Here is a 14,490-nt window from a genome sequence, read left to right on the forward strand (position 1 = left end):
TTCTTCACAAATGCCTCCCGACTTCCTCTTGGGATTCTTCAAGGGTTTCTATACGAAAATCCATCAAAGCTTCAAAAGTTCATAAATGTACTCTTTCGTGTATTTCTTTTAACATTTATGAAGGAATTCCTCCAAAAATAGTGTCAGAGCTTTCTCCGAAATTGGACATTTCTCAAGATTTTTTTAGGAATTTATCCAGTGGTTTCTCCAGGAATTCCCCAAGACGTTTTTTGGAGATTCTTTGAAATTCATATAGGATTTTCCGTTTAAAGATTAAAAATTTTTCCAGAGTTTTTTTTTCCGAAAATTATTGCTTGAATTTCTATAAGGATTCCTCCGTTATTAATCCATTTATTCCGGGATTTTCTCTGGAATTTATTTGGAAATTCCTCTAAAAACTTCGGAAGCGATTCTTCTAGAAGTTCCTCCAGAGGTTTCTCCATTAGTTTCTTCGAGTATTCATTCAGACTTTCTAGATTCTCTCAAAATCATTCCAAAATCTATTATTTTAAAGATTCTTTAAACAAATCATTGTTTTTTTATTTCATCAATGGTTCTCCAAAGAATTCCTCTAGGGGTATGAGGGTTTATGCAGGATTACATGCAAACAATTAAAGTTTTAGAACAAGTCTTTTCAAAACTTGTATAAGAAACTTTTTAGAGAAAAGCTTCAGATAAATCTTCAGGTAGTTCTTCCATGGATTACTTCAGTTTTCTGAAGGAAAATCTCACTCAGAAATTTACTGGGGGAATTCTTCAGGAATTCCAACAGTACCTTTGTCTACGACTTGTGCAGACATTCTTGAAGGTGACACGGAGCGACGTGTTATTTTTGCTATCTTAAATTTCTTTCTAAAAATTGACCTCGCTATTTTGAAGAAGAAAATATCAATTTCTACTACACTGACGTAGCTGAAACTTTAGTGGATTGTGCATCGCTAGTGAGCAAATGAACAGTCAAACAGTCCATAATATGGACTAGAACATAAGATTTGCATCTTTTTATCAACATATCAATGGCAAACAATTCAACAACCGTTCCGTCCGTCCATAAGATAAGCCTTAACACATTTCTCTTTTTTTGTTTGTTCGTTGGAATTACTTCCTGAATTACTCCAGAAGTCTCACATTTTTTTTGTTTGAGAATTAGAGTGGTATCTTAGGGTGTTCTTCAGGTACCCTCCTTGTTATTATTCTAGGTATTCATTCGGCAATTGCTTCAGAAATTCCTTCAGGATTTTTTTTCCAGTAATTCCACCAGAAAATGATCAAGAATGTCTTTGAGGAATTTCTAAAGGCACAGTGTCGGATTAAACAATAAGATCATCAGCTGTTTTTTTACATACAATTTGACACGGTTTAACGATATGGTGCTCGGTTTCTAGCTAACGCTAACCAATTTGGCTGAAATGTTGACAGTTGCCAATATTGTATCTCCGGAAGTTTTTAAAAGTTTACTTGAGACAATCATCCAGGAATATGTTAGAAATTCCTTCAGGGATCTCTTAAAAATCGCTTAATGTTTGAGTAATTTCCAGAAAAAAAACTTCGGAAGAAAATCCTGGAGGAATATCAAATTAAATTCTGAAGGGATTTCTGAAGCAATCCTAGGAAATATTTTTGATGGAACTGCAGGACCAATTTCTAAAAAATCCTCGTGGAAATTTGTATAAGAATCACTGAAGGAATTACTCAAAGAATTCTTGAAAAAAACACTGGAAAGAATTTCTGCAAAAACCCCTGTAGAAAGACATTTTAAAAAGATTATCTGATACACTCTATGGAAAAACTTTAAAAAAAATCCTTTCTAAAATTCCCGAAGAAATCTTTAAAATTTTGAAAAAGTCTCTGGAGATAGAAACATCTCCTCGAAGGCATATCAGAAGAAATTCCAGCTGATATTTCTGAAAGAATCCCTAAAGAAATGTCTGAATAAATTTTCAGTAGAATTTCAGTAGGAATATTAGGCAGTATTTTTGAATTTATCTCTGGATGAACTTGTGAAGGAATTCTTGAAGGAATTACAGAATGAATTTCGTAAGAACTTCCCGCAGAAACTTCCTGCAGAAAAGAATTAACGAACTTATTGGTTAATTACTGGAGAAATGCAATAATAAAATTCTTGGAGGATTTTCTGAAAGTATTTCTGGATAAATATGTGGACGAATATCTAAAAAACTACTTGTGGGTATACCTAGAAGAGCAAATAGATAAGCGTCTGCAAATATCCGTATGACAGAAAAGGCTCTCTAGATACTTCTTGAAGAATTTTCGTTGAAATTTCTGAAAGAATCATTGTAGAACTTATTAAAGTTATCCTTCAAGAGAATGCCGGTTTTTTTTAGAGAAATACATAAAAAGTAAGACCAATTTGTGTAGAATTTTCGGATGAATTCTTAAAGAAATATCTGGACACATTCATGCAGGAAGTTTCTCTGGAATCTCTTGAGCAATTCATGAACAAATTTCAAGTGAACAAATTCCCTGAAGACACATGTATTTGATTAAATTTCTGAAGGAATCTCGAGAAAGTTTTCTAAAGAGATCACTGAGAGAATTTATGTAAGAATTTATTGAGTAATTTCTGGTAGGGTTTCAGAAGGAAACAGTAGAAATCTACCTGAAAGAATTCTTGGAGAAATTCATGATGGAATATCTAAAGGATGTCCTAGAGAAATTTCCTAACCCTTGGGGGCTGTCCATAAACCACGTGGTCATTTTTTTGGGACATTTCAACCCCCCCCCCCCCCCCGCGTGGTCATTAGTCCATACAATTTTTTTTATTTGTCCATTTTGTCCATACAAAATGGTCATTGGCAGAACCCCCCCCCCTCATGACCACGTGGTTTATGGACAGCCCCTTGTAGGATGGTGGGGTCAAAATGACTCAGATAGGCACGCTCAATGTGCACAACACGATTTATATCTTAGAAGATTTAAAAAGCCGCAAGAGGATTTACTTAAAGAAACCTTGGTAGATTTTAAGACTGAATTCCTGAAGTAGTTTTTGAAAGGGTCTAAGGATTAATTTCGGAAAAAAAATCTATAAAAAAATTCTCGGAATACTTGGACAAATGTTCAGAGGATTCTCATCAGGAATTTAAGAAGGGATCTCCAAAGAAATTTTCCAAAAACCCTGTAGAAGATTTTGAAGAAATTTCTGGAGGAACCCTTGCTTCACTTAAAGAATCGCTGAAAGCATTTTTGAAAGAATCCATGAATGATTTCCTGAAGTAATTCTCAAACGGATTCCTAAAAAAACGGTTGGGAAATTTTTAAAGAAAACCAATGGAAGGTTTTTCAAGGGATTTTTTGGAGAAGTTTCTGGAGGATCCCTAAATGAAAATTTCAAAGGAAATTCTATAGGAAATTCTGAATCATCCATGCGAGATGTTCTAAATAATTTCAAAAGAAATGCGTAGACGACTTTCAGACAGGAATTCATGGAAGATTTTCTAAATCAATCCACGCAGCAATATCGTAAGGATTTGATAGATGTTTTTTTTTTTAAGTTTCTGAATTTCTGAAGTACTCACTAGTGAGGAATCTTTGGAGGAAATTCTGAAGGATTTTCTAAGGGATCCAATGGAAGAACTCCATTTTTGCCAGACCAGCCTTCGCTCCTCCTATAAACTCTTCGAAGTTTATAAACGGCCTCTTAGAATTGGAAGCGCACAGAAAAGTTTGAATGTCGGGAATGTGTTTTTCATTTGTGGGTGCAACAATATCGATAGTTGATATTATTACACCTTCTTCTTCTTCTTCTTGGCGTAACGTCCTCACTGGGACAAAGCCTGCTTCTCAGCTTAGTGTTCTATGAGCACTTCCACAGTTATTAACTAAGAGCTTCCTCTGCCAATGACCATTTTGCATGTGTATATCGTGTGGCAGGCACGAAGATACTCTATGCCCAAGGAAGTCAAGGAAATTTCCTTTACGAAAAGATCCTGGACCGAGCTACATTATTACACCTAGAAAAATGAAAAAAAATACGGATTTCCAATTTCATAAAATAACTTTTTTACACCTACAGGAATACCAAAGTACAATCTTAAATTCGTGAGTGCGCAAACATATGAAAAATCACATAGGAGATTTCTTTATGTTTGTGAGAGCGTTGAAAATATATAATATCGCCAAAACTTGGAAATGGCCATATAGGTGATTCAAATGTATTAAGGATGCGAAACAATACATTTAATTATCACAAATGAGACTTTTTGCTCGCCTGTGGGCACAAAAAATCAGAATATTCACAAAGTATATATTGCTGGAATTTGTAAGGGCATTAAATATCTACATGGCATTTTGTCAATATTTGACAGAGCGTAAGAAAAATTCCAATAATATCACAAAAGAGATTCTTCATACAAGTATGTGAGAGAAAACAATTAAACAATATTGTTCTTACACATATGAAAGAGCCACGGTGACCGAACTCAAGGCATCAAGTTGGGAACAGCTTGCTGACGTAGTGTACGGAATGGGTAAAAATGACCCTAATGTACAAGGAGATTTAACCCCAATTTTGCGCAATAGGTTGTTTTTTTTTATTATATACATACAAGGACGCTCATACTGGGTGTTATTTTTTTACTTTAAGAGCTGGTTATTCAGTAGCCTCGATGACACCACTACCGTAACATTGAGTTGAATAACTCAAATATCCCATTTAAACGTGTAAGATTTCTCTTCAAAGTTTCTTGTTTTTTTTACTTATTCTTTTATTTGGAAGGCTCGGGCGCCACATGGGCATAACTGAGCCGAAATCTTGTTTTTACAATGGTTTTACATTTTACAATTTATTACTGCCTTAAGACTATGTTAGTTTGGGAAGCCGAAGTACTCGCGGCTGTTTCGAGGTAAAGGATTAAATAAAAAAAATAAAATTGGGAAGGATGGGTTATGGGTTTAAAAACAAAATTATTCGCTAACTTATACTAAAAACATTGATGTGACAAATTGTCCATATCTGTAACGGAACCAAAAAGAAAGGACTTTATTGGAAGGGGGGCGACGACAGACAGGGTCGAACAACAAAACCAAAAGGCAGACAACGAAAACAAGGAACGAACTACATCATACTCTGACATCAACACGTTTCAAAAACTGGTAAATCAGGTTCATGTATTCCAAATCAAGTCCTGCCAACACTTCTCTAACGGGTTTCTGTTGTTTTCCTCGGACCCAGAGAATTTCATGTAGCTCAGATCTGACCTCACAATACTCATTGCATCCCCACACGACATGTTCGATATCCTGGTAAGCCACGCCACAGACACAGATATTGCTTTCTGAGAGCCCGACACGGAAGGTATTTGCGTTCAACAAATAGTGGTTGGACATCAACCGACACATTACACGAATGAAATCGCGGCTCAAATCCAACCCTTTGAACCATGGCTTCTTCGACACCTGTGGAATGATGGAGTGCAACCATCTATCCATCTCTCAATCTCTCCATTTGTGTTGCCAGCTGATCAAGGTCTCCTGACGGGCCAATGCAAAAAAAATCATCGAAGGCGATTTGACGCTCGTAAACATCGCCTTCGCTAGCTCCCACCTTAGCCAGAGAGTCCGCTTTCTCATTGCCCGGAATTGAGCAATGTGAAGGGACCCAAGCTATGGTGATGATGTATGAGCGTTTGGACAAAGCACTCAAGACTTGGCGTATTCCATTCAGGAAGTACACTGAGTGCTTCATCGGTTTCATTGACCGAACAGCCTCCAGAGAGCTTAGACTGTCGGTAAAAATGAAGTAGTGCTCAGGTGGGAGAGTGCGAATGTACTCTAAGGGGTAGTATATAGCCGCTAGCTCAGCAATATATACCGAACATGGCTTTCGAAGCATAAAGGTGGCGCTATGAAATTCGCTGTAGACACCGAATCCAGTCGATTCATCGGCTTTGGAACCATCTGTGAAGAACTGTCTGGCCCCGCTAACATGCCCGAACTTACTTGCAAAAATTTGTGGAATACCTATGGAACGAAAAGATTCCGGTATACCGGTGATCTCATCCCTCATAGAGAGATCAAAATCCACAGAGGAGCTGTCGAAGTCTGAGAAGTTGTCACGATTGGTGTTAACCGGAGATGGGCTTACCTCCAGCGTCATGTACCAGTAGTACACACTCATAAAACGTGTTTGGGGATTCTGTTCGAGCAGCTTTTCGAAGTTTTCTATGACTAACGGATTCAGAACCTCGCATCGGATGAAGAACCGGAACGACAACTGCGCAAAGCGGTCTGTCAGAGGCTGTACACCAGCAAGTACCTCTAAACTCATTGTGTGAGTCGAGTTCATGCAACCTAACGCGATCCGAAGACAACGGTACTGAACCCGTTGAAGCTTCAGCAAGTGTGTTTTCACCGCGGATTGAAAACAGAAGCTACCGTATTCTAAAACCGAGAGAATGGTTGTTTGGTACAGCCTGATCAGATCTTCCGGATGTGCTCCCCACCATGTTCCGGTAATAGTTCGCATAAAGTTGATTCGTTTTTGGCATTTCTGTATCAGATACACAATGTGCTTCCCCCAGGTGCATTTGGAGTCGAACCAGACGCCGAGGTATTGTGAAGACATGCTATGAGTGATTGTCTTACCCATCAGAATGAGCGGAAACTTAGCCGGTTTGTGTTTTTTAGAAAAGACAACCATCTCAGTTTTCTCCGGAGAGAACTCGATACCCTACCCAGCTTGAGAGCCCAAGTAGACAAATTGTCCAAAGTATCCTGTAGTGGTCCTTGCAGATCAACTGCTATTGATCCCGTTACAGAAACAACACAGTCATCCGCAAGCTGTCTTAACGTGCAATTTTCCATGAGACAATCATCTATGTCTCTAACATAAAAGTTGTAAAGAAGGGGGCTTAGACATGAACCCTGGGGGAGGCTCATGTAGCTAATTCGTGAAACTGTCAAGTCGCCATGAGCGAAACTCATCTGCTTCTCAAACAGCAAATTATACAAAAAGTTGTGCAGAATTGGTGAAAGGCCACTGTCGTGTAGTTTGTCGGAAAGAACATCGACACAAACTGAATCAAAAGCCCCCTTAATATCCAAAAACACTGAGCCCATTTGCTGCTTTTGAGCAAAGGCAAGCTGAATTTCTGAAGAAAACAACGCAAGACAGTCGTTCGTCCCTTTGCCTCTGCGGAAACCAAACTGTGTATCTGACAACATGTCATTCGATTCAACCCATTTGCCCAGTCGAAAGAGAATCATCTTCTCCAACAGCTTCCGTACACAGAAAAAAATATGTAATTAAAATTCAGCGAGAAATCATGCACATAAAGGGATTGCTAGAGTTAGTGCACTTTTACATGAGATATAATGTAAAATTACATTACCTTCGTGTAAATTTCTGCCAACCATCGCGTAAACCATCATGGACACCAACCGGTTACGCGACAATTAGCGGAAATTTACACGAACGTAACGTAATTTTACATGATATCTCATGTAAATATGCACTAACTCTAGCATTCCCTTTATGTGCATGATTTTTCGCTGAATTTTACAAGAATATTGTTTTCTGTGTAGACAAGACAACATCGCGATTGGACGGTACGAATTATGATCCGACGCGGGTTTCCCGGGTTTTTGAACAGCTATCACCCTCACTTGTCTCCAATCATCCGGAACGATGTTGTTATCCAGGAACTGATTGAACAAGTTCAACAAGCGCCTCTTAGCGACGTCGGGGAGGTTTTTAAGCAAGTTGAACTTGATTCGATCCATTCCTGGAGCGGAATTGTTACATGAAAGAAGAGCAAGTTGAATTCTCACCATTGAAAAAGGCCTATCCATGTCGCCCTATCTTCAGAAACATCACGAATTATTCGCTCGACGGGCACGGAATCTGGACAAACTTTTTTTGTGAACTTGAGGATCCATCGAGGAGAGCTTTCTCGATCCTCGTTAACCGACGACGCGTTACGCATTCTTCTCCCGACGTTCCAAAGAGTTTTCATCGAAGTCTCGCGCGACAAGCCCTTGACGAAGCGACGCCAATAACCGCTTTTCTTCGCCTTGATCAAGTTCTTGAACTTGCTTTCAAGGGAAGCGTACCGCTGAAAGTTTTCGACCGAACCGCGTTTCCGAAACTCTTTGAACGCCGCGGATTTCTCGAGATAGATTTCTGTATGTACACTCACTATCCCACCACGGATTGGGGGGTTTCCTGTGAACCGACGGACCTGGCACTGGTCGACGTTGTGCCTGAAGCGCGCTACTGATGATCAGCTCCGACAGAAACCGATACTCTTCCCGCGGTGGAAGGACTTCTACCGATTGCTCACCGTCGATAATTGCTTACGCGTACTTCTCCCAGTCAATGCGCTTTATGAGATCGTAGGTGATATCGATCGATGGAGACTGATGCGACCCGTTGGAAATAGAAACAACAATCGGCAGATGTTCACTACCATGGGGATCCTGGATAACCTTCCATGTACACTCCAGCGATATTGAGCTCGAGCAGATTGAGAGGTCTAATCGAAAGTTTCTTGTTATGTGTGTTCTTTTTATATTTATATCTTGTTGGTAATAGTACACGGTCAAATTATTTGCTCTTCCAGTGTTCGTGTTGTAAAGGAACTTTACTATTCATTTTACTGTATGCAGACTTAATCAGTACTACCTTCCAATATTGAATAAATGACCTTATTCTACTCTCACATATGTAACTGTAACATAACGAGTTCACGGTTAATGTTCCCTGCCACAAGCTAGGGTTACAAAATCATTTAAAATTCATAGGAAGCCATCAGTAAGGTATTCAAGTGTACCATGACGCTCCTGCAGGAGAACGGTATCCATCCAGCTTTGATGACAACTTTTCCCTATTTATCGCTCGGTATAGGTAGGACCATGCCCGGCAACGAGCTCGTCGCCTGACCCGTCTGCCTCGGCCCTGTCTGAAAGCCCGACGGGAAATGTCGGGAAATCACATCAGATTCTCCATTAAGCGGCATGACCCTGGCACCGAACGCCAGATGAAAGAGGGCAGAGATGAATTTTGCGGAAAATCTTCTTTCATTGGTGGAAAAATGAATGGAGAAATAAACAGCATAAAAACGGCGTGAAGCTTTCATGCGCTTCAGCCGGTATTTATCAGAAGCCTGTGCGGAAAATTCCATCCGGTAACGAGGATGAGCTGTGTGGGATCTCTGTGACGTTTGATTAAGTGTGTATTCCAAGATGCATATCTCATTTCTGTAAATGAGTGTACTTGACCTGAATCCTGTCAGAATACTGTAAAATTGAAATGAATGAATGAGAAACAGGAAAAGGATTTACCGGGTCAGCGGAGGCAAAATTTGCCAAATGGAATCTAAAATTACCGTATTTTTCCCGGTAATAGAATTCAATACCAAAGCATAATTAAGCTAATTGGCTATATAGAAGTGCATATTGCTTTACAGCTACACCAAATGAAGGCATAACATTAACAATATGCTTGACAATATGTCTGTTAGACTTTCTGTTAAACAGTATAGAGGGTGCTAATTACAATCTCAGAAAAGTATGTATACCGATCAATTGACCACTTCCACTTGAAATCGGGTAGGTACTTTTCTTAAATAAAATAAATTAAATAAAGACTTCTATCCTTCCATGAAATGCAAAAAAAACTGTTGTAAGCTACGCTAAATCAACACTTTCCATAAACGATGCGTATCACTGATCTCTCTAAAGTGGCTGAAATCTGTGGTTCTTATACTGAGGGGGAAAAAGAACCACTAAACGACAATATGAGTTGTCGACATCCTTTGGCAGTGGAGCTCGTTAAAATTGGTCTTATACCCATGGTCTCTTTTCTCTTTTGGAGGTTTTGTGGTTTTGGAAAACTGCTTTCATCACAGGCATACTCGCCCGGCACGACGAGACAGTGCAGTGAGTGCAAATTTCTACCAAAAAACGTTTTTCCTTTGCGCCTCTTGTGTTTTGCATGTATGTATACAAAAATGGAATAAAAACACCAATTCATTCACATGAGGATGTGATTTTTTTGGGGTGCATTGACGATGATGAAGTTGATTTAGGGGTGATTTGCAAAGAGATGCTACAGGAGAATCAATATTTATGGCTTAAAGGTTTTTTTATGAGATTCCATAAACATTCTTCGAAACAAGAAAGATGCGTTTGTTCGACCTTGTCGTGCAGCTTTTAACTATCGTATGGTTGAAAATTTCGCTTCAAAGAGTTCTCCACTACGCTTCAAGTCGACCTGTCTTATTTGCAACGGTAGACTTGAAATTTAACAACCAGTACTCCAACGAAGCCAGAAGAAGCACTCTTCATGTGAAACATTCGTGCTAGGACTCGTTAGTTGCCTTCGTAATGGGAGGTTAGATTTTTTTTCACGAGTGGTGGACGAGTCAGAAGCCGGCTTGGAGCTTTCCGAATTGTGGCCAAATTGGAGGAAGAAATCCCGCAAAGGTTCAACCGCAGCGAGGCACAAATCAGTTTAATTAAATGTTTTAATTAGACAAAAGTCAGCTGTCTTCTGATGAGAACAGTGAATCGCAGAAAAAAAATAAAGTGAAATTCCCGGAACAAGTTAACTAACATTTTATGCGTTTGCTCAAAAAGTTATTTATGCAATGAGTTGCAATTTTTTTTTCAGCACGAGTCGTACGTTTATCCTAAGTAGCTAAATCAAGAATTTCAACGAGGTGCATGCACTGTTGTATGCAATCTGGATGGTTGGAAAATCCATGTTTTGAAGGTTTTGGCTTTCTCAGGATATGGAATCCAAACGAACGATTGAATTGGCATTGCTCGACATTTCAGCCCAATTTATTTGGCCTTTTTCAAGGGTAAAGCTGTCTATCGTTTTACAGCTTTACCCTTTGTACCAAGAAAAAAACCAAATAAATTAGGCCGAAACGTCGGGCAATGCCAATCTAGTCGTTTGGATTCCCCAGACTGAGAAAGCCAAAACCTCCAAACAATTATTTTTCATTATACAACTCATTTAACCCTCTAATACCCAAATTTTTGATTTTGATCTAAATATCATTTTTCGTCATCTAAAATCGATTTAAACATGTTTTGGAAGATGATTCTTTTTAATTCTCGATATCGTGAATTTCAGTTTTTGATTTTTCTAATTTTTATTTTTGAACATCCCTACAGTTTTATATTTTTACTGTAAGCCTATTTGGGGTACGGATTTTTTGAGATGAAAACATTTTGAGATTTTATGATTATTGTTGAAATATTATTATTTTAAATTTTTTTCACAGAAAATTTTATTTTCCGTGTAATTTTAAGTAAAATAATTTTAGAGTGTATTCGATTCCCTTAAACTTTTAAATAAGAATAGAACGATTTGGGAAAAATTTAAAATATGTTAATTGTAGCGATTCAATACAAAATAAACAATAACTTATAAATGGTGACTAAAACATCAATTTTTCAATGATTTTTAAAAAATGTAAATACGCTTTAAAATGCACCAAAAACCATTTTGAGATATACAAAACAGTCCTAAATATCAGCCAAAAATTTAAAAAATTTGATTTTCCACGAAACAAAAATTACAAAAATGCTCAAACTATACCCCGTCTAAAGGCGGGATTGGGTATTAGAGGGTTAAGATAGATATTAAACTAGTACGAAAAGTTGCTGGTGGCACAGCTTTATTGTAGAAATTGTCAACTTAAAGCTTATTCATTACTTCACCATCAATAAAATACTACCATTCAAAGCCAGATCAAAATAAAATATTCGATTAAAATGTTAACACGGAAATGTCAGCAAGCAGCGTCTTTTTCAAAGGAGGATAAATAGTTTATGGAAATGCTAGTATGTATGCAATAATCATTGTGAACCAGCTTATGGCTGAATACCCCACTAATAATTAAATAATAACAATTTAACTGTATAACTTAAGATAACAGCCTATAACAGGCCGATCGTCCATTTGCAAAACACACATATGTCAAAAGATGTGCCTCCGATTATAACATGGATGTACATTTTGCTCCGAAACCCCTTCTACAAAACTAAAGGCCCATTGCACAGTTTCTACATGATAAAGAATTTTGGATGCGTGAATTCGTGATCTGAAAAGTAAGAAACGAAAACATGCTTGCTACAGTTGATAACTAAAACTTTTCCTTTAGTTTGAAACAGAGCGTTCATGATTAACAAATATTTTAATCATGATTAATCATTGGTGATTAAAATTCAAATTTCGGTGATTATTGATTATGATTAATGATTAATTTGATTTTTGGGATGATTAATGATTATGATTAATGATTAAAATTGATTTTATCTGTGATTATTGATTATGATTAATGATTAAAAATGGCTCATTGATTAAAAATCATGATTAATCATGATTAATCAATCACAAAAAAACAGGAAATGATTAAAATATAATTATTGTTTAAAATATGTTTGAAGTTCCAAAAGTAAAAGGTAACTCTGTCTGGGAGATTATTGAAAAAATAATCAAGAAGAACAGCATTTGAACCAATTCAAATTGGATCATATATTTTATATGGTGAAAAATTTTTGGTGATGAATGATTAATGATTGATTAATTTTTTTTCTTACGATTATGATTACTGATTAATGATTAAATTGCGAAATCAGTGTGATAAAGATTAATGATTAATGATTAAATGAGAAATTTTGGTGATTATGATTACTGATTTTTGATTAATCTTAATCATTAATCATTAATCATGATTAAATTTATGATTAATCATTAACGCTCTGGTTTGAAACATATCGTAAACTGAAGAACAACCAAATATGAAGATTCATGTATTTCGGTCAATTATCGTTGATTTATTGGAAAAGTTTTTCTTGTCGGTAAGAACAGCCAACAAGGCTGTTTCCATCATGCGCCATAACTCCAATGTGTGCAATGCTGCGCTCATAAATGTAGGTCACCCACATGGAATTTCTCCATAATGATTTGCCTATTCGTTTAGTATTGAAAAGGTTTCATAATTAAACTTGAAAAAAAAAAGAAAAACAATTTGCATATGTACTGAAAAACAGTTATCTCATGCAATAATGTTATGGCCAATATATTTTGGGGAGCTTTCTCGAGTGAGTTCATTTCTGTAGTATGGTGATTCTATAGACCACTACCAATTCATAAAGGGCAGACAAAATAATCGGGACATTTTGAGTGGCATTTTTTACGAACAATTAGAAAATTAGTCAAGTTCTCACATGCGATTCATTATTGTTTTTATTCAATTGTGGGTTGTTTTGCTATTGTCGTACAGAGCATATTTATATTCAAGTTGATTGGAGGATATTTAAGTAAACTAAAATCACTATCCAACGATATTTTAGTTTTGTCTCATTTTTGATTGAAATAAAAATAACATAATCAGTATAATTTGTTTTGTCTACAATTTGAAGTTCAATCGAATCGTTTTTTCAAAATTTTCAAAACTTGAACGGCTCTGAAATCATCACTTAGTTATGCATAAGAAATTTTGGAATTTGATAGAAGTTTACGACTTTCGTTTTATCTTATGAACTAGTGTGAATATGCGGTGTTGAGTTGGTACTCGACAAGCTCCATAATGTTTAACTCTTACATTTTATTTCAAGTGTCATCTTCCTTCTCCCGTTATTACTCTATTAATTATCATGCGCTCTCTAGAGAGTGCTGTTCACGCCACCCGACAGCCCAGACATCCATCGTAAGAAGCTGAAAAGGCTCGTGTTAGCAGCATATAATAAATTCACTTAGCGTGTGAATCTTGATCTTACAACCATTCGCCTCGGTAGTGCGGTTCTGGTTGTCGGCATTAATGCCACTCATCAGACAATGAGGAAGGGGTGAATAAATCCGATTTTTTTCCTTCATAATGAACGAAAGGATTTGCGAAAGAATCAGAGCATGGTTTCTTTTTAAATGAGCCATAATTATAATGACGTGAATGCAACCCTTACCTTACTTATGATCTACTACAGAGGTGTTATAGACTGTTTCAGAACTAATAAATGATTGCTACAGAAAAATATGTCATATTAAAAATAAATATACTTTTTGTCCAAGCATACAACAAGCTCTAGCAACCCTCATTATGACAATTAACATCAGTTTGCAATGTTCCAATTCTGGTAAAAGTTCAGATTCGATACATGTTGGACTCCGTGTCTATCTGGGTCTTATTATCCCAGACATCTGAATAGGATTGATTCTTTTTTTTTTTGCACGGGTCTGGTTTTCGCTATAACTCAGTCAATTTTTTACCGATTTTTATGAAATTTTGAACAAGTGTAGGAACGGTAAGTACTATCAGTGTACAAAATTTCATGAGAATCGGTTAAAAAATGACTGAGTTATAGCAAAAACCAGACCCGTGAAAAAAAAAGAACCGGGTGTAGTTAAAATACACATAAATAAAAACTTAAAAAAGTATGTCAATCAGGGTTTACAGGGCATTGACAAAATAAGCGGGCCCATATAACTGAAGCGATTTTCAGTAAATTGCTGTGCAA

The 14,490-nt window shown here is 37.0% G+C and overlaps 2 protein-coding genes across 4 annotated transcripts in view; both read right to left on the minus strand.

The window, feature by feature from the left end:
• LOC109418473 (uncharacterized) overlaps positions 1-14,490 on the minus strand; it is a 226,445-nt gene that overhangs the window by 30,642 nt on the left and 181,313 nt on the right. The gene's annotated exons all lie outside the window — the stretch shown is intronic.
• LOC134287117 (uncharacterized) lies at positions 3,596-7,225 on the minus strand. The gene is made up of 2 exons (XM_062848801.1): positions 3,972-7,225; positions 3,596-3,749 (listed from the first exon to the last, which is right to left on the minus strand). Exon 1 carries the CDS (start codon positions 6,656-6,658, stop codon positions 5,441-5,443), a length of 1,218 nt encoding a protein of 405 aa, XP_062704785.1. The 5' UTR covers positions 6,659-7,225; the 3' UTR covers positions 3,596-3,749; positions 3,972-5,440.

Source organism: Aedes albopictus, chromosome 2 (assembly GCF_035046485.1).
Source record: "Aedes albopictus strain Foshan chromosome 2, AalbF5, whole genome shotgun sequence".
Lineage (NCBI taxonomy): Eukaryota > Metazoa > Arthropoda > Insecta > Diptera > Culicidae > Aedes > Aedes albopictus.

Bases quoted from the DNA above. Each gene is read 5' to 3' on its own strand.
- LOC134287117 (XM_062848801.1), bottom strand. From the start codon at position 6,658: ATGGTTGTCTTTTCTAAAAAACACAAACCGGCTAAGTTTCCGCTCATT.